Below are 24,281 nucleotides of genomic sequence, written 5' to 3' on the forward strand. Positions count from 1 at the left end.
GAGTGTTCAATGATAAAAGAATCACCCGGTAGAGTATGCTTAATATTTATTCCGAATACCCGCTATATATATGTATAATTGTATAAACATGTTTATAACATACATAATAAATAATATGGGTGAGATAGTAGTTATTAAATACCACATAGACTATTAAAAACAATATATATTGTTTAGAACTCACACCTACATTTTATTCACTGTAAAATATCTTCATAATTTAATATTATTAGTAATATCTGGGATTTACGTCTAATTTTCCCACATGACGCATATATGATTGATTATCATTCCTAATGGCTAATGCGATTATCAAATTTTCCATGGCTGGTTATTTCTAGTTCAGTCAATTTTAGTACCTACCTACGACACTCGTGATTTAACTTTCCTATTTCGTTACCGCGGTTGGCAAACGTATGATAAACTTTCTCAAGGTCTCTGTTTTGAAGTTTTAATTCAGTTGAAAGTGAGAGTCTTCTTCGCACACAATTGTCTAAAAACTTGGCTTTAAAGTGTATTGGAACACTAGCTGTGGTGTTGCAAAACAGGACGTTACGAGTAGGAAGAGGGAAAACATTAAAACCATATGGGGTTTTACAAAATACCATTCGTTTTATGTTCCATACCACTTTATTTGTCGTAAACATCGCAGTAACATTTCGAACGTGGTTCATGAGTAATTTCATTATTAATAGGCCCGTGTAATTGAGTTTTTTTAGTTTCCCTTTTCCTAATGAATTTAATTTAACTTAATTAAAAACGCGCACTACTAATTTGAAGTGAGAAAAAAATTTTTTAAACATGTCTAAAACAGCAGATGAATGTTATCCCTGCAGGACAAATCCAAAAATAATTTAATGCGTTACGCTTACACAAACTAAAAATTCAAGAAACTTCATAATATATAATTAATATATATTAGTAAAATACTTTCAACGATTATATCTCAAACATATACAAACAATCGAATAATGATAATTCAGAATAAGTTCACTTAATATAGTTGAATAAGTTGAATTCATGATTGTATTTTAGTTTCTGAGTTTCTAATAATTGTATAGCTTCGATATTATTGAGTTTAAAATTTAATTTTTAATGGAAAAAACTTTATTTTAGATACCGATAATGTTGTATTTATAATATCAAAAGTTTGAAAGTGTATTGAGTGCTTCTTACAAATAAAGAACAAATATTTCGTTATACTTAATATTAATAAAAATGTATTGAATTATTTCTTTAATATTAGATTTATACCGTTGTAAGTTACGTTTGATTGACTTATAAGTTAAATACAATAACGGATGATAACTTATATTATGTATAATATTAGTTTTTATGATGATTAATAATATAATATATGCGATATTTTTTTTCCTAAGTAAATGCTACATACCATGTATTACCAATAGAATAATAGTATTGTCAATAATTTATAAATATATTATAAAACCTTGAAATATAATATACGTTTTGTCACACCGTCTCGCTGCTTAGAATCGTTTTTCGTACTGCAGATAGTACCTATTTTGCGAGCGGCTCTGATTATGGTTGGCTATATTGGCTATTGGTAAATTGTTATGCCTTCTACTCAAAATCACTTAAAAATTTCTTCTGAAATGACACTCCTGGTCACGCTTGATTAGTTTTACACTTCGAGTCAAGTTAATTTTAATTTGAAAGAATATATTATTTTTAAATAGACATTTGTTAGGTACGCTGTATGGTTTGTGTATATATATGTATATATATATTGTCTTACACCTGGGGTAGACAATACAATATATTTCTGTTATAATAATATTGTAGGTCATGTATAATATTATAGTTTATATACTGTTAAATTGATAATCGTGATCTGTACGATACGTCACATCGCTTGGAATTTACATATTATTTTCATTTTCAATTAACGTGTCTCGTCTTCACGGCCCTACCTTTACATTTGTGCGTAGACTGCTCTCGGTATGGAGTGTATCTACCTCCTACGTTTAACGAATTTATATATAAACCATATTTTACCTGGAAACAAAGTACGAGAAACGTAACCGATTGGGCTCCACGCGAATCGTTTGCTCAATATACAATCGCTGCAATGGCGGCGATGGCGACAAGCGCGTTCGTATATATAAAGAAGTATTTCTCTGCGGCTTACATATTATATATCGGCGGCGAACTTATTCGTAAATTTATGTGCCGGTAAATCAATTTGCAGTTCGTGTGCAGGCCATTGCCACCACCACCGCCACAGCCCATTCTTTCTGTACGATATTATAGTCTTTATATATAATATTATTATTATTACCCATGGCGGTGCGCCGCCGTGCAGGCCGTCTTACGATTTATTTATTTTTTCTTTATCCAGGGTTTTCATTGCCAGCAGCTGAATCGTTTTGCCGACGAGTCGTTTATCATGCATTGTTCTTTATAGTTAAAAATATTACGTGTCCATATAATATGTGCGAGAGTGTGTATGTATGTGTGTGTGTTTCATGCGAAATCGCTTTAAACCCAAACGTTTTGCCCAGTATTCCATTATAACAAACACTTCTGTGTGTGTCCGTTACGTACGACGAAACTTCATAATTAATGGTTGAACTGTGTGGACCATGAAATAATCGCTATTGTGATATTATTATTATTATTATTATTATTATTAACGCGTCGGGCTATTTAAACAAAATATTATTAACAGCAGACGGCTATACGCGTGCTGTGCTTGTTGTTTGCTTGCATATTATAATATGCATATAACTTATATATTATGTACGAATGAATGAATGAGTGTGTGTGTATTTGTGTTTGTTTATGCTGGAGTGTGTGTACGAGAGGGCTGGAGAATGTGTTTGTATCCTAGTGCATTATTAAAATGTTTAGCATAACGTGTATATATATATATATGTATATTATACAGTAATATGTTTATTTATCGTATAAACGCTTCGTGTTTTATATCCCTTCTCTCTATATAGTATATAATATTATCTTGTCCGGAACGGCTAATCTTTGTTTAAAATTTGCAGTCATTAGACCCTTGTATAATATGTGCAAACTTTTTACTAATAATATTAATAATATGCACCTTGGTTTTTTTTTATTATTGGCCTGTTAGAGATTTTTTGGTTTAATGAAATATTCTTAAGGTTCAGTAATCTATATTTCTAGAAGTTGGACCCAATGTTCGATTTGTATAAAGTTCAGTCAACAAAAACACGGTGCAGGTCGTGTTCTTTGTTACAACCATTTGAATAGTACCTACCTAAAGTTATTCGATTTTAATTAACTTAAGTGACTTTATATACCTAACACTTTAAACTAATTTAATGACATCATTCTGCAGATCTGAATGACCATTATACTATATTATTTATCTTTAATTTCTCATAAATACATTTTAATTTTTATAATAATATTGTATTATAACTGTCGTTAAATCATAAACATCGAACTATGAAGTACACTGAACTACTGAAGCAATAAAAACATTGACAACTATAAGTTAGTCTATATTGCCGAAATAATATAATTAGGTACATGAAAAATAAATTATATATTTTTCAAGGATTAATAGATGAACAAATTGGGTTATAGTAGTTAAATTAATATTTCAGATATATATCGACAAAAGAAAGTAGGTTAATATGATCGTTCGCACAATTCTAACGTAAAAAAAAAAATTGTCAGTTCAATATTAATATAGATTTTAACTTTTAAATAATATTTAATAATTCATTAGTAACGAATCATTACATGAGTAAGTATTCTCTATAGTCAATGTGACTTTAAGCTCAAAAAATATCTTATTTTTCGTCAATCAAATCCATTAACCCCAGATTCCAGTTCATGTGCAGATAATTATGTTTTCTGTGAGAGAGAATGACTCAAATTGTATTTGGTAATGTGAAGTGGACTGTAGTTCCATTAATGAATCAACAAAATGTGAACTAATCTTAATGGAGCTTAGTTTAATCGATACTTTTTTCGTTTCTCGTAATCTCGTATAATCCATTCAAGTAAAACCCATCAATCACAATATCGGAGGACTAATGATGTAAATCGAACGTGAACCTCGGCCGGAGAAAACTTTGTTTTTAATTTGTTTAACCACATCACTCGAGAATATTACATGAACAAGAAAAAACCACGAGTTTTTCAATGTATATAGAACAATGTCAACCTCTGTTTCTTCATATTATTATTGATTACAAACATTGTAATTTGAAACATTTGTTCTACGTCAACATACTAATACTTAGAAACACAAAAAAGAGAATACAAAATTCTTATACTAAGTAGGAAGTATACCTATATAGTAGTAATAAGTAAATATTATAATTTTTTTTTTTATCATATCGTAGATTAATTCCTTGTATATTATATTTTCACGTTAAGGCAGTCCTTAGATTATATCTGATATAAATAACATATATTTGAATTCACAAAAAGGTCATATTATGAATAGAAAAGTTAGTTAGTTAATAGTAAAGTTATATAATATTGTGTTGGTTGATAATAAAATATATCTTTTATTTATTTAATACCATACAATAATATGTATACATACCTATACATAATAGGTACCTATATATTTTTTCATTTAAATATTATTAATTTATTTTGAACCCACGAAATGTGAAATCTGCTATATTTATTGATTATTGGTTGGATTTTATTTTATTATTGTGCACAAAAAACAGGTGAACGCATTTGGTGCATCATTTGGTAGATGGAATTGGACAGTTATTTGTCTTTTTGAAGTTTTTTGAGGGCTGTAAAAATAAAAAGTCGGTACCTACTAGATATAATTATTAATTATATTATATGGTGTTTACTGCTTAGCCATTGGTACCGTACGTACTCGTATAGTTCTATTGTACGCTATGGAATCCATAGTATGGATACATTATTATACCTATAGTGTAATATATATTTAAATTATTTTAAATTCGAGAACAATGATAAATAATGCATTCTAAACGACTGTGATAGGAGTTCGCATTTTTTTTCCTATATTAATAAAACCATTATGGCACAGCAGTTATTTAATTTTAATTTTATAATATATAAAAGTTGAAGCTCAGTTTGCTAAAGTGTTAAAATAAATTACCTATATTAATATTTAACTATAAAACAATAATTCAAGTAAATATTAAAGGGTAAAGGTATTTTTAGTTATACATGAATTGTACATTTAAATTCGTCACGTTTCACACAATTTAGTATTACCTAGTTGATTAACATAATATAATTCTGTAACCACATATGTTCGTAATTACTAATTAGTGAATCGGTAATTGAAGTTAATAATTTCCATTCAGACATTTTTCATAAGTAATGAGAGTTGAGACGAGCAATGTTTAATTCAGCTTCTGTTTATCACTTTCATTTACGTCAAATTCAATATCTGTTGTAATAAGATAATGGCTGTATAATAATTCTGTAAATTAATCAAGTGAATTGTTAAATACTGAACTATTAATTAATATTTAAAAGTTAACAAATTGTGCGTGTTACTAGATTATTGCTTTATGAATTATCTAAAATATTTTTATTAAAATATTCTAAATCAATTAAGTAGCTGATATACTGACTTTATTATTTTACTTATTAACTGTACAAAAAAAAAAATTAATTAGTATTCCAAAATTTGAATCTCTTAAAAGAGTTGTTTAATTAGGTACTTAATCTAGTTAATTTATCAATGACTATTATTTTTATTGTTTTTTAATCAGTGAACATTTTTTTAAGCTCTTTTTAAATGGTAGGTACATATCCCTAAAACTATCGATAATAAAAATAATGATCCATGCATCCATTAAGTACAATCAATCGAAATTGTGTTGCTATAAAATTGGTTTATAACAGTTAAAAAATAGTGTAATATATCTATTGATTGAAATTTGGATGGAAAAAATTTAATATTTTCTCTCATAAAATTATATTGATATACAACAATATGAACTTTGAAAACCATGATGATTTTATTCTATACATTGGTATATAGAATCTATAATACAATAATATAATTGTATTTTTATGGCCCGATATTGTCCAATATCCATTATCCATGTGTGATGTCACTGATGTATATATTTAATCCTTTCCTATATTATTCTCTTTCCATTTTTGGGGCAAGTGTACCTATAAATATCGCACTATATTATTATAATAATATACGGAGTGTATAATATAATATAACCATACAATATTCACATCGTTAAAGTACCTACTGCGTATAATACCGTATTGATTTTAGTTTCTGGTTTAGGATTAACTTTTGGTTTTTAGTTTTTACACATATAAGAGAAAAACGGTTTAAAACTTTTTAACTCGTTTTTTAGTTAGCTGGATATTGTGTTGAATCTCTTTCTCTCATCTCTGCCCGCAAAACGCAACATATCATAGTTCCCACATGCCGGTTTGTCAGCAGCAGCATGTATTACTTTTTTAAACTTTTTTTTAATTCAGAGTTTTTACATATACAAGATACAAACACTGCAAGAGAGGTACGCGTTAGCATTTTAAAATTGAACGTCTCTCGCCTGCGCAACGCCATTGTTCGCATACCGAAAATAAACTTATAATAATAATATTATAATACTTATACATACAATCTATATAGCTTCATATTTAGAAATCGTTTAAAATTTAATTTAAAATCTAATACACTGCCTACATATTATAATACTTTTTTCATGTAATTATTATTTATTATGGTATTTAGAATGTTCTCGTCTTTTCGGTAAATATTATGTGTGTATCCATCCAAATAAGGCGTGACGCATGCATAATATATATTTTTGTCTTAATCAGTTCATTATTCATTATATTGGTACATTTTAAATTCTAAGCGGAGCGATGGATGTAATAGATTGTACAATGATGCGCAGGTGTGTTTTTTTTTGTCTGTTCAATTTTTAACGATTTTAGTTATTTTGTTGTAGTTAAAAAACATTATTCATAATCATAATATTTCCTAAAGACTTGATACTTTTCACCACTACTTTTATTATTTTTTTACTATACACAATTACATTTTCAAAAGTATTAGATTAATAAAATTATAAGATATTTTTACCACTAAACTATAAACACTGATCGTCGGCATTGACTTGTAAGAATAACAGCTACTTAATATTATATGAAATAATAGAATAATAATATTACTATTTTAATATTTGTGATTTGTTCGTGTCAAAAAATGTACAAAATTTACCGTAACAGATGTAGAAACAATAATTGACAGTATAAATATCCTTAGAAATATAGACTGACAGACAGAATCTATTTCATCGTATATATAGGTACAACTATTGATTATTGAATTCAAATTGAAAACATCCATTACAGTGACCTACTCACTGACGAAGTACATTTGACAGTCGACACCTAGTTGACTATATTCATCAGATCAAGTTCCCAGAATTTTGTATTATACCTAGGTGCTTATATATTTTTGATAACGATATTCCGAAATATGAGGTGTTTGTATGTCGTCTCTGTATGGCTATAATATAATGGTGGACAATTTAAAATTACATTTACTGTAATGTTTTTCGGTACCGGTAACCACAGTTTACCATGTATACTTACAGGTACTACATAATATATAGTGCGAAACTAGAATGCACAGACTGTACTTAATAATTACCTGCCCATGTAGTTCGCGGTAACTAGAATAAACATGCGACATGCCCTACTGCTACAACAGACCACTTTGTCATCTGCAGTTATTTTTGACATCTGTATCTATAAGATTCACGCCTATCATTTTTTTAAGTTTACGACTTAAATCATATTACAGTGAAACGTAATACCGGACACTGTCAGGTTCAGATTGTAGAAAGTCTGTAGTTGGTTCCCAAAAAAACTTCCGCTATTGGGAGGTTTCTTTGTATATATTATAATATATTAGATATAAAAAAATTCGATTTGCTGAAGTACCATCTGTCCATCTATAGGTACTTAATATATTGTATGTATATTTATTAATAAAATATGGTGGTTCTAGACTTCTAAGTTCTAGATATAATCTATATATAAACTCTGGTAGCCAGTGTAAGCTATAATTATACACTAATTATTATCAGTAATTAGAAATAATTTTTTGGTAGTATTTACACAAAGATTTAATAATTAATTTATTACATGCGTATTTTATTCATTGAAAATTAATTTTAATATAATATATTATGAAACAAAGATAAAGCCTCGTTTTCCTGTTAATAAATTATAGTATTCAGTATTTTTACTCACTTAATATAAGGCTTAAGTAGTTACTTGAGCCTTATATGGATATAATTTACTGCGTATAAATTAATTTGTACCACCTATTTCCGTGAAACACTATAATATGAGAATACAACACTATAATTAATAAGGAAGTTGTGACTTGTGTGAAGATTGAAGAATGACATTTTCAAAGAGTAGCCTACTCTGCATACATAGTCTACAAAAACATCATTGTTAATATTGAAATAATAATATTTATAATCATGGATTTATTTAAATTAAATATTGAAATTAGAATTTTAAGTATTTTTTCTTAAAAATATTGTTACTTTTGGGGAAATGTTGAAGTTAACATAATACAAGTGTAACGTAATAAATCGTCGTAGGTTTATACAGATGCTATTATTTAATATGATGTTTGCAATAATATTAAATGAAAAATATCTTTTTTTAATTAAATACTTTGCAAAATTGACGTATGAAAATTAATATTGTGGGTTGTTGGTATTTCCGGAAAACACCGTATACAAAATAAATAATTTATGGATAAAGTAATTTTATATTCAAATGTCTGTTCTTGCATAAAATAAAATTCAGCATCGATTGGATAAAAAGCGAACCAAACAATAACCTGATTACGTTGGCAAGAGCTTATGATGCGCAAAAATAAATTGGGTTACTTGAAAAAGTCTATTCGATTTTTATACTCAACGAAGACAACATTATTAAAAACAGATTGAGTGTTTTTTTCAGCAACCCATCATGATATTGGGTTTAAAATTAAAAAATTAAAAAAATATATTAATTTAGTTTATGAGTTTCGATTGTCGATAGATAAAAGATTTTTAGAATTTATTTGATATATAGAAAAAACTCAAATACACTTTCATAATTACATTCAATAGACATGCGCCAGTATATCTCATGTAGATTGTAGGTATATATAATATTTGTCCTCTTGGTATAATAATAATAGTTCTAAATTTTAGTACACGCATGTACACGAGGATTAACGTAAGTGCGTAATGTGTGACAACGATTTAAATATCCGCTTCTTTGTTGGGTACAAATATTAGGTAGCTATGTATTGTATTATTTTTCAGTTTGTTCAAAATATTTTATTTCATTCTGTTAAACATAAACAATAAGTAACATAGATGAGTAAAACTTAGTATAGGTAGAATAGAGTAACATGGAACACGTGAAGTGGAACATTCAGTATCTGAACATCAGAATTACTTGTGTTAACCTTGGTTAATGGCCACTGGTCAGTGGCTTATATTTGATGGAGGGCGACAGGAGATTTTTGCAAATCATATTTTATGTTGTTTTTATGTTTCTACATTCAATTAATAAACAAAATATAGTAATTTTATTTTTCATTGGAAAATATTTTTCTAACATATTGTGTTTACTGCACGGAACGGTATAAGAAATTATTGGATACTGATTGGTCAGCGGAGTGTGGGCAGATTGTACAAATCTTATATCGCATCATCGATAGGTATCTACTATAATGTAAGCTGTGAAACCCGGTTCAAACGCTCCTTGTACGCTATTTATTTACAAACGGCGTTGTGTATTGTTTCAATCGATAAAAGTGTCAATTTCAGTCTAGTATTATTCGGTGGTACCTATATGTACCTAATTGATAAATTTTCAAGTATACAAAAAAATAAATATAGATTTTATTTTGTTAATAAAATTGTATTTTGTGTTTTTACCACGTGCCTAAATATTTTAGATTCTGAGTGGAACGATGGATGTATTGATTTTACAATGATGTGTGTGTTTTTTTTTTTTAAATTAAATTTTTTTTTTTTGTGTATGTGTGTGTGTGTGTGTACACGATAAGTAGTCGAAATAATGCTTCGATTTTCAACTTCAGTATCTTGTTCGATGGGAAAGTGAACATTGTTGGTGCATTGGGGAGGTTAAAATAGTTTTCACAAGCGCCGGGAAAAACAACATAAAAATTAAGGAAAAACGGGAAAAGAAAAAATCTGTTTTCGAGAAAATCGATTTTGGTTTTTGGTGCAACTCTAAAACGAATGACCGTAGGTTCATATAACATTTTGACTGTATATTTATATTAGCATTTTCTATACATTATAATATTTTCCAAATATTTTGACTTATTTTAAGCTCTTTACGGACATTTAAATTTTATTTGTTGGTTAAAAAATCTTGAAAATTTAATAGAAGGTTCCTATTATATTGTTTCAGGATGATGAAAAAAATTAAAAATCCAGTCACAATTTTTTTTGATAAGCATCTAAAGTTCAAATATTGACAAAATACGAAAACTTTTATTATACAAGTTATCTAGACAATTTTTTTTTAATTGTCAGTATATTATATTTTGTGATAATGTGAAGGATGAATTTTTGTTATTAATAATATAATAATATGGTTGGTGTGGTTTGTTAATTTTTAGTGGAATCTTTTATAATTATTTTTCACAAAATTGTTGGTTGACGGTTGTTGGTTATTTTAGATCATTGTAAACAACAAGGCAGCATTATTGTTATGTATTACATGATACCTTTAATACGTGTTAAGACTATGGGCTGAAAAAATTATATTATAGGTGAATATTTGCAGGTTTAGCTGAACCCCATATTTGGATGTCATATTGTCATACTGGTCTGATGATTGTTTTGTAAATAAGCATTTAAAAAATATCATCGTTAGGTTATTATAGGATATATTATTATTATAAAAATGTATTTTGTTAAAATTTGTCATTTTACATAAAAATTGATTTTTATACTTTTTTATTATAATATTGAAAAAGAAACATAAAATATAATGTATCTTTTATGACTGTTTGAATCTACATTTCGTTCATGAAAATTTTAAATTAATTTTCCTTATTTTATTTTATGATTTGACTCAAGTTTTAGTTTTATTTTTATTTGATAATTTTTGTGACGTGAATAAACGTGATCGATCTTCAATCATGCTCTAATAAATACAAATTAACAATATTAACTGTACATAAACTTTATTATTTTAATTATTTTGCGTATTTCATTCTTACATTTTTTCAGATTATTTTTACTTTACAATTAGAAATTATTTTCATTTATTTATGGTTTTAAACAAATAGAAGTTCAAAATTTAATAGTAAATATTTAACTTTGTAAAATACAGTAAATTGAAAATGTACACTATCAAAATTATTAAAATTTTCCTCTCTTTAAAAGACCCAACTATACCTCATAAGCTAAATAAACAATAAATATTCATGGAAATAATAATAAAAAAATTAACAAATAAATAAAAAGACTACAATATTTTTACAATATTTTTTATTTTTTTTCACTCATTATTATTTTTACGTACCTAGGCATTTATTGTTATCCTAGAAGTCTAGTTTAATTTCTTTATTTCGAAAATCTTATAAGAAATATTGGTGTTTCAATGCAACATGTATTTATTTCGTATTAATTTAACTTCCCATATATGGAAAATACATTTTTTAAAACTATTTTTTCAGTCTATAAAATTTAAAAATGACAACCAGTACGCCATACCTATAAATGTATTTTTCCATATTAATATTACATTTGTTTTTGTGCATATTTATAACAACATTGAATTTTAGATTCTGAGCGGGGCGATGAATGTATTGATTTTAAAATGATGTGTGTTTTTTTATTTATTTTTTTTTGTGTCTGTCATCACTTTTTAGGACAGTAAATATGCTTCAACAGTATCTTTTCTGATAGGAAAGTGAACCTAGTTGGTACTTACTAAATTCACTTTGTTTCAAAGGCAGATGAAAAAAAATTAAAAATCCATAGGCTCAATTTTTTTTTTTTATAAGCATTTGAAGTTTTAAATATTGACAAAATACGTAAAAATGACGAAAATTTGCAAATTATTTTGAGTTGGAAATTCATAAAAAAATTTCTTTTTAAATCTAAGATTTGAAAATATGATACAAGATTCCTCATAAGTTTATCTACCTTTATCAAAAAAAAAAAAATGTCTACAAGAAATTCAAATTAAATTTTTATGACCGTTTGAAATTCATATTTTTACAACATTTGATATCACTCGATTTCTCATGTGACGATTTTATTATTTAATTTTAATTAAAAGCGAATGACTGTAGATACTTGGAAATTTTACTGAATGTTTATATTAGCATTTTCTATACACGATAAAATTTAGAAAATAATTCGACTCTTTTTGAGCGGTTTACGGACATTGTCAGTTTTTGATTTTTCCTTTTTTTTTTTAGCTCACTTAAGTGTGATATTATAATTTAAAACACACTTATAATTTAAAAATATCTCTTATGCGTAGATATATATGCTAGATATCTACTAGATCGTTTCAATTTAATGGTTCACTAAAATTTAGTGTAACTATCATAATATTATGAGTCATCAAATCATGTTCAAGGGAAATTATATCAATATTGATTCTTTAAATGTTTATTGATCGTTTATGCGATCAGGACTTAATATCAAAATTGAACATTTCCAAAAACAATTTTTGAAATACATTATAATAGTATTGTGTTTACAATTAGTAGAATGTTGAAAATATATTTTTATATTTTTTTAAACACCTACTAAAAGATATTAGTGAGTAATTTAATTTATGCGTTATATGCAAATTAAAAATGGAAAATGGATAAAATTAACGTTATGATTTAAAAAAACTTAAATATATGTAAATCAAATAAATGCCTACACGTATAAAATCATTGTCACACCAAAAACGTAAAATCCACTAATTATATTATATAACCGTGGTCTGTGGTTTGAACATGGGTATGGGTGCCGTTATACACGTCCGCGTTATATCTTGTTTTGAATTTTCTAAATTAGTTTAAATGTATAATCAATGACAACTTATAATTATAGCGTTTATCGTGGCTTAAATGCATGTTAGCGGTACAGAACGTTTGGCACATGCGACATGCCATTAAGGAGTTGTGTTTGTTTCATAAACACTAATATCCGCGTGTTAGAAATTACCTAGTCTGTATACGACGCGTGGTTACACACATTTTCCAACCTCTCGCATAAACCTTACCGTATTTCCGATTTTTTTTTTCGTTGGACCGTAATTACAGATCGATGTTAAACACGATGGATTACAACGAAAAAAAAAAAATACGAAAAAACCACGCTCTCTTCAATATATTATGTCGTACCCGAACGTCGAAAACACTATTATTTACGACGAGGAAGCACTTGTGTTTTTACAAACTATATGAAGAACTGCAAACTTCGATTTATTTTTCTTAAATAACCGCGATTACGATTTTCCCCCTATTTCTATAACTAAAAAAAATATGGGATTGGGTGGGCGTCGTATTAAATCCAATACTTACCTGTATTTTAATAATTTATAGTAATTCGATGACAATAGATTATTCATTGGTTCGATTTTCGGTTTTTTTTCAGACGAGGAGACAGTGACTGTGCGTGGCATCGTGACATCCGACGGGCTGTTCGACGGCACCATCAGCACGGCCGCCGAGGAATACTTCGTGGAACCTTCGTCGCGGTATGGCGACGGGTCGGTGCTACCGTACCACAGCGTCGTGTACCGTTTGTCGGACGTGGCCGGCCCGAAGTCAGCTGGTGGTGGTTGCAGGTCGGAGGCGATGCGCGAACGCCGGTCGGCCGACAACGGCCACGCCGACGCCGAGAGGCTGGTGAACCAGACGTACGACACAGAGGGTGTGATACTGGTACGATCGCCCAACGGCACCATCGTGAACCGGAGCAGGCAATCGGCCACCAGCAAGACGTCCGTGCCGAAGCCCAACTGGTACGATCCGAACGACCAGCGGAAGGTATTGGTGGCCGTGGCCAGCGACGAGGCTAGCAGCAACCTGGTGGTGGATGACAGCGGCGCTTACGATCCGTTCGAGAACCGCAAGAAGGGGCTGGGTGGGTTCGTCGACAACCGGAAGACCACGTGCATGCTGTACCTGCAGGCCGACCACCTGTTTTACGAGAAGTACGGCAGGGAAGAGACCTGCATCGAAGTCATGACTAGACACGTGCAGAGGGTGAATGCCATTTACAGAAACACTGGTGAGTTATGATAAATTTATAATATCAATTGTACTCGGATATATTATAACGGATATATAGGATAGAATTTAGAGGAGCCTGTGAAGTTATAACGTTAAAATCTCTAGTTCTCGCTATACCAACAAATGCGTCAAACGTTATGGTATACTCAATCAGTGTTTTCAGAAGCTGATATAGAAAAATGAAAATTAGTGTTCCGTCGGTCTACAGTCACTTGTCCACGAAAAAAAAAAACTAAAACATAAAATGTAAGGCTAATTAATCTTTTCAATCGTCTATAAAAGTTAAGGGTCCTTAAGCACGAAGAAAAAATTTAATTGCTTAAATTATCTGTAAGTTAAATATTCGACATATTTTATACATCAACATGTTTTGAAAAGTCCCCTGCTTCAGGCTCTGAATTTAAAAATCAGAATTATAGAAGTTGTGATTTAATAATCAAAGTTAATGGATAAACTAACATAATAAACATTTAAGAAAGAAAAAAAATTTGGTTAATGCAATAAGTACTTTAAGTTCACATTACATAACATAATACGTATTTAACTTTTAATTTAAGTATTTGTACCTCAGAGCAGCCAAATACGCTATAGATGTCACTATTTCCATATCAGTCTTAAAAAAATGTGCATCTGCAACCAAATATGGTCGTGTGAAATATTCAATGTATATAATATCACTCTTTTGGTCGATCTCCAGATAAATAATAATATTATTTCGTAGTTCAAATTAGTAATTACCCGATTAATAACTACCTTTGACACCTAAATAATTTAAAATCGTAAAATAACTTTATTGGTATTATTATTATTATTATTATTATTATTATTATTATTATTATCATCATCATCTCACCTCTTGTTGTTATAACTCGATATATCTACACTGCAGGAGTACACTGTCGATCGTTATGCCCTTCGTCGATATCCCTTAGGTAAATAATATAAAATTGTAAGCAATTAATATCGTTAACTAAACAAATTTCCCCGCATGCGAGGAATTGTTATATGTATAATATGATATATGAATTATGCCCATATTATATTATGTATAGGTACCATTTGAGCATTCCGAACGCTGCACGTTTCCAATGATCAAAATTAATAATGAAACGTACCAAGTTTCCCAGAATCCTGTCGGAGGCTTATTACTCACCCAATACAGTGGTGTAGATACGATAAAAACGTATCCTGGGAAGGAGGGGGAGGTGTTAATTCACGTTCAATTTACAACTCCTAAAATATATTCCGAAACATTATATACTTATAGTTAAACACCCCCCTCCCCCACCCGCAGTAACTACGCCATTGTATATAAAGTATACATAACTAAATTAAATTTTCATAAACAAAGGTTGTTTCGTCGTGTTCAGTTTATATTTTATCTCCGACCAATCGTGATGCAGGTAGGTATACATAGTTAGTCGACAAATAATAATAATAATATGTAAACTCGTGTTTTTAATTCGTTCGTTCGTCTTCATCTTAGTCGTCATCGTTGTTGTTGTCGTCGTTTGTATGTATAAGCACTTGTATATTTGTGTAATTTATTAGTTTATTCGTTCTGAATAAATCCGCCAAAGCTTCTTGTATTAATTTTCTCTTTTCTTTGATATTTACGTTTGAATGCGCCCTGAATTGTGACACAACCGTGTGAGTATACATTAATAACAAAAAAAGTACACTGTAGATAGATTGGTACAGCCAGCTAGTTTTTCCTACATGTAAGCAAATCTGTAGAACTATTAAAGTCTTTTGAAGTTTTCTTAGTGCGAACGCATACATTTGTTTTCATAACGACCATGTAATATTGTCATGAAGCGATTTACCGATATATAGATTTATAAATATTTATGTATGTTATTTTTGTGCATTGCTACCTTCGCATCAACTCGTAAACTAAAATATAAATTTAATAATGAATCCACTCACTATACCCAGGCGTAGTATGAAAAATGTAATATGTATTCAACATATAATTTTCTTCTGCAGCAGTGCGCTCAAAGGTAAATGAACAACATAAAATATTATATTTATGATACATATTTTTAATTTAAATTAATTCCGCGTTTTATCGTTTATATCAAAGCTTATTGATTTAAATTTTCAAATTAAGGAAAATATTATATTTAATTTAAATGGACTAAATAGTCACGCGTATGACGACACTTAATTAATAATAATTAAAATGTACATCACAATCCATCCTAAAAGAACCTTGTTGATTTTTAATAAGATAAGGTAATGAATATTAACGAATTTGTTCTGAAAAATATTTTTGTTTACGCTTTAATTAAACATGCTGTCAACAAACCCTTCGCTTTTATTATATAATGTATTCAGTTATACGCAGTATGCCTCATATTATATGTAATACCTACTACTAAACATACCAAATCAGCCCGATAACCTAGCTTAGATAATCTTAGATTGAAGTATGGTTTGCTATGAATGCAAATTTGGTACCAAATTTGAAAATATAAATGTTTAGATTATTTCACATTTTTAACTTTTAATTACGGTGCTCGCATTTACAATATATCATTATGCTTTTTTTTACAACTGCATACCTATATTATGTTTGTCACCAGATGTAAATATAATATGTGATTTTTTTTGTTTTGATCCATCGACAATTATTCTAAAATTTACCGAGTTTATCTATTTGAAAATTGAAAATCCTATATTTTCGATTTTAACACGTATTTGATGGCTTTTTTATGGATTCAGTTTGAATGGGAAATGTTCCCAAAATGTTAACATTGGTACTCTTTAGTCATCGTAGCAAACCGTATTTCAATCCAAAGTCATTGGAACATAATATTTAGTGTTACATATAAGACTGGACATACATTACACATAGTGAATAATGATAATTTATTATAGTTATTCTTCGCTCCTTATAAGTCCTTACAATTATCTTGATACATCGTGAAATAACTACGACCGTAGGTATACAGATATATATTAATATATAGAATATAGATACCTACCTATTAATATTTTTTTTTAAATAAAATAAAAATACTTAATTATAAGTAATGATAACACATTACGAAGAATTAAAATGTATATGATATAATACTTTATGGAATTAAAACGTATAATAAAGAATGTATTTAATGTTTATATAGGTAGTCATTTTTATTTAAGTATTTGAATTTAAATTTATAAAAACGTCTACTAAAACTAATCATTATCAGATTATCTTTATTTATCCACATGAATAGGTATATAAAATTAACATAGCTTAGTATACACGTAATATTTATTTACTATTTACAACGGCGGGGTATTATAGTTCCTATATAATATTATATTTCATGTAGGTACCTATTATATTTACTTGGCAGTGATTCATAAATGTATTCATCATGTGCTTGTTCAGTGGGCCCTCTTTATCTTCTTAAAGAATAAACAAAATTAACTTTGTTAAATTGTAATTAATAATATTCTTACAGTAGGTAACTTTAGTGAAGCCATCGTAATTCGAAAGAGAATCTTTATGAGAATAGTTACTCTTATAATTAAACAGAAAAGCTTATATTATGCAGTTCTGGACTTAACTCTCAAAGCAAAATAACAGGTATTAAATCTGTTTGGTATGTAAATATATACTATATATACCATCATTTACGTTACATATCAACATCTTAACCCCTAACCTCTCTATATTCTAGCGATTTTGGAAGCTTAACCCAAACAGATTATGTCAAGCTTGTCCAAGAATATAGAGCATAAACAAGATATGGAGAGATATTATACTCCGCCTCATTGATTTTCCATAGTAAAGAAACTATCTCTGTAAAACCAATACATCGTGAACTCGTTTCCTCGAGTGACCATGGCCCGATTTCATTTTTAGGTCATCCACCTTAAAAATGTGTATGTCACTTTATAATATTTCCTTATTTCTTTAAGGACGACGAAACTTTCTTTGTAAATTAATACTTTTAAATTTTAATACATTCCTTCAAACCATAACCTATTTAATAATACATAATACCTATATGGCTATACATTTTTAAAACTTTAATTTTTTTTTTAAAGTTTTTATAAAAATATTTAATGTTTATAGAAGGAAATTTCATATTAAAAAAAATTATAGCTGTTCAAAATTTGTTTTAGCAAGTTATCTAATGGTTTGAGGTATTTTAATAATATTTTAGAAAGATAACAATATGTTTTATATTTAACATAATGTGCATACCTAATACCTATTAGCGATTGGCTATTATATTATGTCATTCGGCCCCAATCTATACCTATGCGTATTACGATTATTAGCGTATTATTATTATTATTTTATTTGCCTTTTAAAAAGATAATACCTAATTTAAAAGTCGATGTCGTTTAGTTCTGCATGTTTACTGTTGTACATCTGTGTAATTTTTTTTAACCTTAATAAACCTCATGAAATAAATTCAATTTCTATTCGTACGTGTGAATATACGTCCCAGAGCTATATTATAGGTGTAGGCGGCAATTGAGTAAGATTGGTCGATATAATAATAAAAATAAAACCGTCTTGGAGAACGAGCGCGTGATGCGACTGACGCGTGGCAGGAGAAAGACCAACCAATCTTTGACAGGGATGAGAAGGAGGAGAAGGTTGAGGACGAGAACTGCGGAAAGGAATCGTCGCCCCCGCGGTCTCAAAACAGCAATCCCAACTTACTATAAAATTGCGTTTATATAGAGCAGCCCTCCCATGGAGTCACGTTTTGGGTGCTCGATCGTCCCGATCCTGTGCAATATACACGTCGAGGGGTGACTGTGGGTCAAAAACTGCTGCTGCTGCTGTTGTTGGTGTGTAGATGTATACGTATAGATATAACATGTATACGTTGTATACGAGTTTAGTGCGAGTATATAAAGACGATGCTCAAGCAGTAAGACGGCATTGTAGGGTGGGTGGAGGTTTTTGGAGCAAAATTCGCCTATATATACAATGTGTGTGCGTGTGTTTGCGCGCGTGTGTGTATTTGCGTGTGCGTGTGCTCTTTGATTAATGTCGTTTTCCCGCCAAGCCACCGTCGACGCCGTTCGCGTGTCCTAAACCTTGCTGCATTTTCCGGGGCCGACTTCCGTTCGATGACGACGGAGACGCGCGTCGAGATTGTATTATTTCATTAATACCTCCCGACGCCGCGCCATTTCCACCGTCGCCGTCATCACCTACGACGAACGAACTTTTAAACGCACACCACCGATCGGTCTCGTGCACCAATATAATATACGTTTACTTAAAAGTAATATGTTCATGCACACGTCGTATAATATGTTTCTTACGACGAAGACTTGCAGAACGTAAATTAGGTATTGAATCAAGTTATTCATTTTCGCGGAAAAAGTCTGAGAAAAATACGCATGGTATAGTTTGTAAACATTTTAAGCAAAATTGGGCACATGTTTGATATTGATAAATTATGCTTCAACAATTAATTTATCGATATCAAATACGTAATCTATATAATATATGAAAATGAATGTTTGTCTGTATGCCTGCAGAAGATAGGCTAATTTAAAAAGGGAGAGGCCAACCCTGGGAGGTGCTTAAACAGGGATTTTGAGATTTCCGATGGAAATTTTTGTTTATAAATTGTTTCCATGGGTTTTAAATAAAACATATTATTCATATAGAGCTGGATTTTTTAATGGGCAACAAAGTGCACGGGATCAGCTAGTTAAAAATAAAAATGAAATATTTTGTAATATCCTATAAAACTTACTATATCATTTGTATTTTTATCAAATTTATTAATTAACCGCATATAATTATTACTCACGGTATACCTTCCTAATTTAATCCTAACAAACTTAGTTGAAAATTCAGTAAAAATGATCGATTCCAAAACACTATACCTTAATTATTATAAAAATTAAAAGTGATTTTAAATATACCATGATTAAATAAATTAGATATAAATGTACAGCTCGCATCTACAAAGAGCATTGCATAAATATTTTGTTTGTCATAAAAATAATATATATACCTGTATTGGATTCGGCCAAGTATTAAGGATAGTGCGTGCCGTAAAAGTTTAAGATTTCTTATTTATTTTCCTTAACCGTATGTACACGTATGCACCAATACCCAGCGGCTACGGAGCATCACGTTTTTTTTCATCATCATCATAATCATTATTATCAGCATCATAATCATCATCATTATAACCATCCAAACATCGTGAGATATTACCGTACCTGGTAAATAGTAAATATATACGTATCATGTATACATATGTGTCGTACTTTCGTGTGTGTGTTCGTATATATGTGTAACATCCACTCGCTTTGATCGAGCGAGAACAGAGTGTGGAAGTGGCTGAATGTTGGTAGAGCGGTACTCGGTTTCGAGAATTATTTATTTCTAAAATGAAAACGATGGAAAACACTCGGCGCGCATGTTTTTTTATATAAGAAGACTCTCTCCGAGAACACCGATGTATTGTTGCCGTTATTAATTGAATAAAAAAAAAGCTACGGATAAAAGGTTTTTCTACGTTTATATATATAAATTTATTTTTTTATTCAGTCGTGTAATATACGTCGGTATTATATATGTATAAGGTACTTGTATATAGAAAAGGACGTCTTTATAAAGATTAAGTTCCGAGCGAATCTGCAGCTATTCCCACTGAATTGTATGATTAAACATTTTAACATTTTAAATTTTCATCTGCGTTTGCCGGCAACCGTTGTTTGCCGAATTTCTTGAAATCGACGACCGTTTTTGTTACTCGTAAATCCTTAACGATAATATATTCTGTGTATTGTAATTTCGAATGAAACTAACAAAAATCCAATTACCTATGTAATATAATAATCAATATTAATTGTAAAAAAGTAGTCCCCATTAGTTTAGCAATAATTATGTAAATCACGATACGTGCCTATACATATTATATTATTATATAGGTTATTACCTATCATGAGATCTCTTATTTTTATGTACCGTCCATAATATAATATAATTATTGTTACTGGTAATGGTATATACATGGTACATTTTCAGACTATCGACCATTATTACTTAACGTAATTAAAAAATAAATACTTTTAAATGTAACAGCTATAATAAGTTGCTTGATTGACATATTTTACTTTATACTCAGTCAGTTTTTTAATCATGAAAACATACACGAAGTAAATTATTCATGTAAACTATACACTGTTGTGTTATTGAACCATATGACTATATTAACCATAGACTTATACTTAGGTATACACCTAGTATCCATTTTAAATGTCCTTTGATAAAAATAGACAAAGACTGAAATACCATTTTAATCTAGTTAGTTTGAAGTTAATATTTTAAGCAATATATACAAAACAGAACCACCCATTATCATTTTTAAAATATTAACATTATACTATTATGTACATCATATGATAATCATTATATTTTATGAAAAATATTTATCTAAATAATATGGGTACACACGAATTATCTACGTGTATATACATTTTTCAAATATTAAGCATGGTATTAACTGTAAAAAATCAACACTTGCTACTTTTATTTATTTCATCTTTATTCATAATAAAATAAAAACATTACTTTGCATAGGATGCATTTATAACCATTTCATATAATATATACCTATATAATATGCGCTGTTATATATTGTTGAATATATTAAGTTTACATATTTGTGTTCCGGTTGAATATATTATTCACAGTAATATTTATGAGTCCGAATGACTAGTTTAAACATTTGTAAAATCGATTATCTTGTTAATATATTTTTATAAAATATATATAAACATCAGTTGTACTTATCATTTGTTTTACTATTTGTCCAACAACATGTAAGAGAAACTGTTATTTTTTATATCACTAAAATATTGTGTAGACGATTTAATTGTGGACATAGAAACATTATGACAATATGGTTTTTGTTGTAATATAACTTTTTTCGAGTATATACATTTCAGCTACTTAAATACATTTACAATACAATATCCTGCAAACTTTATAAAACCATTAAATTCATTCACTTAAAAAAATATATCTCGAACTTTTCATAATAATAATTACATGTCTGCCAATCTTAATTTAACACAAAAGAATAAACCTCTTTTTGTAGTTCGATTATTATTATTATTATATTTTCTTATATTTTAAAACAATGTTTTTTTTTTATTTTATTGATCAAAAAAAGCTTCAACAACAATGATCATTTACGAGTGCTTGCATTTAACTTTTTGTTTTTTTTTTAATATTTTGCAAAATTAATTTAAGTATATAAATCTGATTTTTTCAAAAAATGTAAACAATGTTTTTAACCACACAGAAATACTATTTAATGGTTTACAATAAGTATTATTGTTTACTGTTTTGAGGAAACGAAATCAGCCAATCGTCAATGGTAAATGTGAATGAATGTAAATTAGAAAGAATTATGTGATCTGTTACTGTTTTAGTTCAAATTTAAAATCAATACACATCAATACTAATGAAGACCACTGTGGTCTTAATTTTTCGACTTTAAGGGCCAGTTGTACCATCTCTAATTAAAGTTAACCGGAGTTTAATCGGCCGAATTTTCCCGGTTAAATATCTGTTATCAGCTGATTAAGCTTAATCGAAGTTTAACCGTAGACGGTACAACTGGCCCTAAATAATACTTGGGAATTTTCATTAAGTACAAAAAAAAATGTTTATATTTCTATCATGAAAATTCAAAATTACATGCCATTATCTATATAACACGAAATTAGGAAGTAGGAAGTGTTCGAATGAAATATATATTTTGTGAACAAGTCTGAAAAATACATTTATTTTTTATTTTATCTAATTAATTTCATTGAGTTTGAAGCAATGAGTTTCAAAGTGAACCTCTTAATATTATCTATATATTAGTACGTATATTGTAAGTTGTAAGCTTATATTCACATTTTTGATATAAGTACCTACTTGTTGACATTCTAAGGAAATCATTTGAGTCAATGAAATAGACTAGCTATGAATAAATTTTTCAAAAGGTTCATGATGTTTATGAATTTCGTGAACATTTAAAAATTAATGCTTATAAAAAAATAAAATTGTTTCAATGTATTTTTGACATTTTTAATTGGGATATGAAACATATTAGGAATATTGTATTAAATGTTTAAGATTTTTTTACTCGATAACAAATAATAATGTTATCATATTATATAAATAAAAAAAATCTTTCAAATATTGAACGCACTTCAAGAATTAATAGACACAAAAACATATTTTGAAAGTTATATTATGTCTATAGTTAATATGCACTACATATGAATATTTTGTGAATATTTCAAGTAGGTACCTATAGTTATTAATTTTTTAATTTTAATCTCTCAAAGAATTATTTAGATTTTAATTTTGCTACCATAAACCACCCTCAAACTTTAAAAATCTAAGAATTTTTACTGCTCCAAAAGACGATGACGGGCACAAAAAAAACACTTATAATTTTAAATCTAATGCATTCATCACTCCGCTCAAATAAAGAATTCTCAGTGTGCAATGTAGTAATGAATCTTGTTATAATTGTATACATAAGAACTGACTCTACATAAGCCTGCAAGGAAAAACCGTGACTAAAAATTATAAAGAAACGCGTCAGGGTCCTATATATGTACTGACAGTTTGAGTATAATGAAATTTATTGGTTTTCCAGATATTTATTTAAATTTTTTTCAGTTTCTTAATCACGTTTACAACGTTTCTATACATTTTTAACTTCTCAAACTAATTCCACGTCAAAAAGTTAATACTAAAAATGGTATTAATTTTTGTATAAATTAATATTATTTTATACGTATATACATCATGTGCGCGTGCGTAAAATTGTTTAGAACGTAAATCCTTGTGTTTTAAATTGTTATAATTTATAATAATTTGCGAAGTTAATTTATTGGATATTCCATCTTGCATCTGTAGTCTATACTAATTTTTATTATTAATCAACATTTATATGTCGGCTTGAATTGAATAAAAGTATATGTA

At 28.8% G+C, this 24,281-nt stretch overlaps 1 protein-coding gene across 1 annotated transcript in view; it reads left to right on the forward strand.

Annotated features, from left to right (window-relative positions):
• LOC100163716 (disintegrin and metalloproteinase domain-containing protein 10) overlaps nt 1–24,281 on the forward strand; it is a 94,379-nt gene that overhangs the window by 55,079 nt on the left and 15,019 nt on the right. The window contains exon 4 of the mRNA XM_001945568.5: nt 13,659–14,297. Coding sequence (XP_001945603.2) covers nt 13,659–14,297 — 639 coding nt within the window. The remainder of the gene's footprint in view (nt 1–13,658; nt 14,298–24,281) is intronic.

This window comes from Acyrthosiphon pisum, chromosome A1 (genome assembly GCF_005508785.2).
Source record: "Acyrthosiphon pisum isolate AL4f chromosome A1, pea_aphid_22Mar2018_4r6ur, whole genome shotgun sequence".
Classification (NCBI taxonomy): domain Eukaryota; kingdom Metazoa; phylum Arthropoda; class Insecta; order Hemiptera; family Aphididae; genus Acyrthosiphon; species Acyrthosiphon pisum.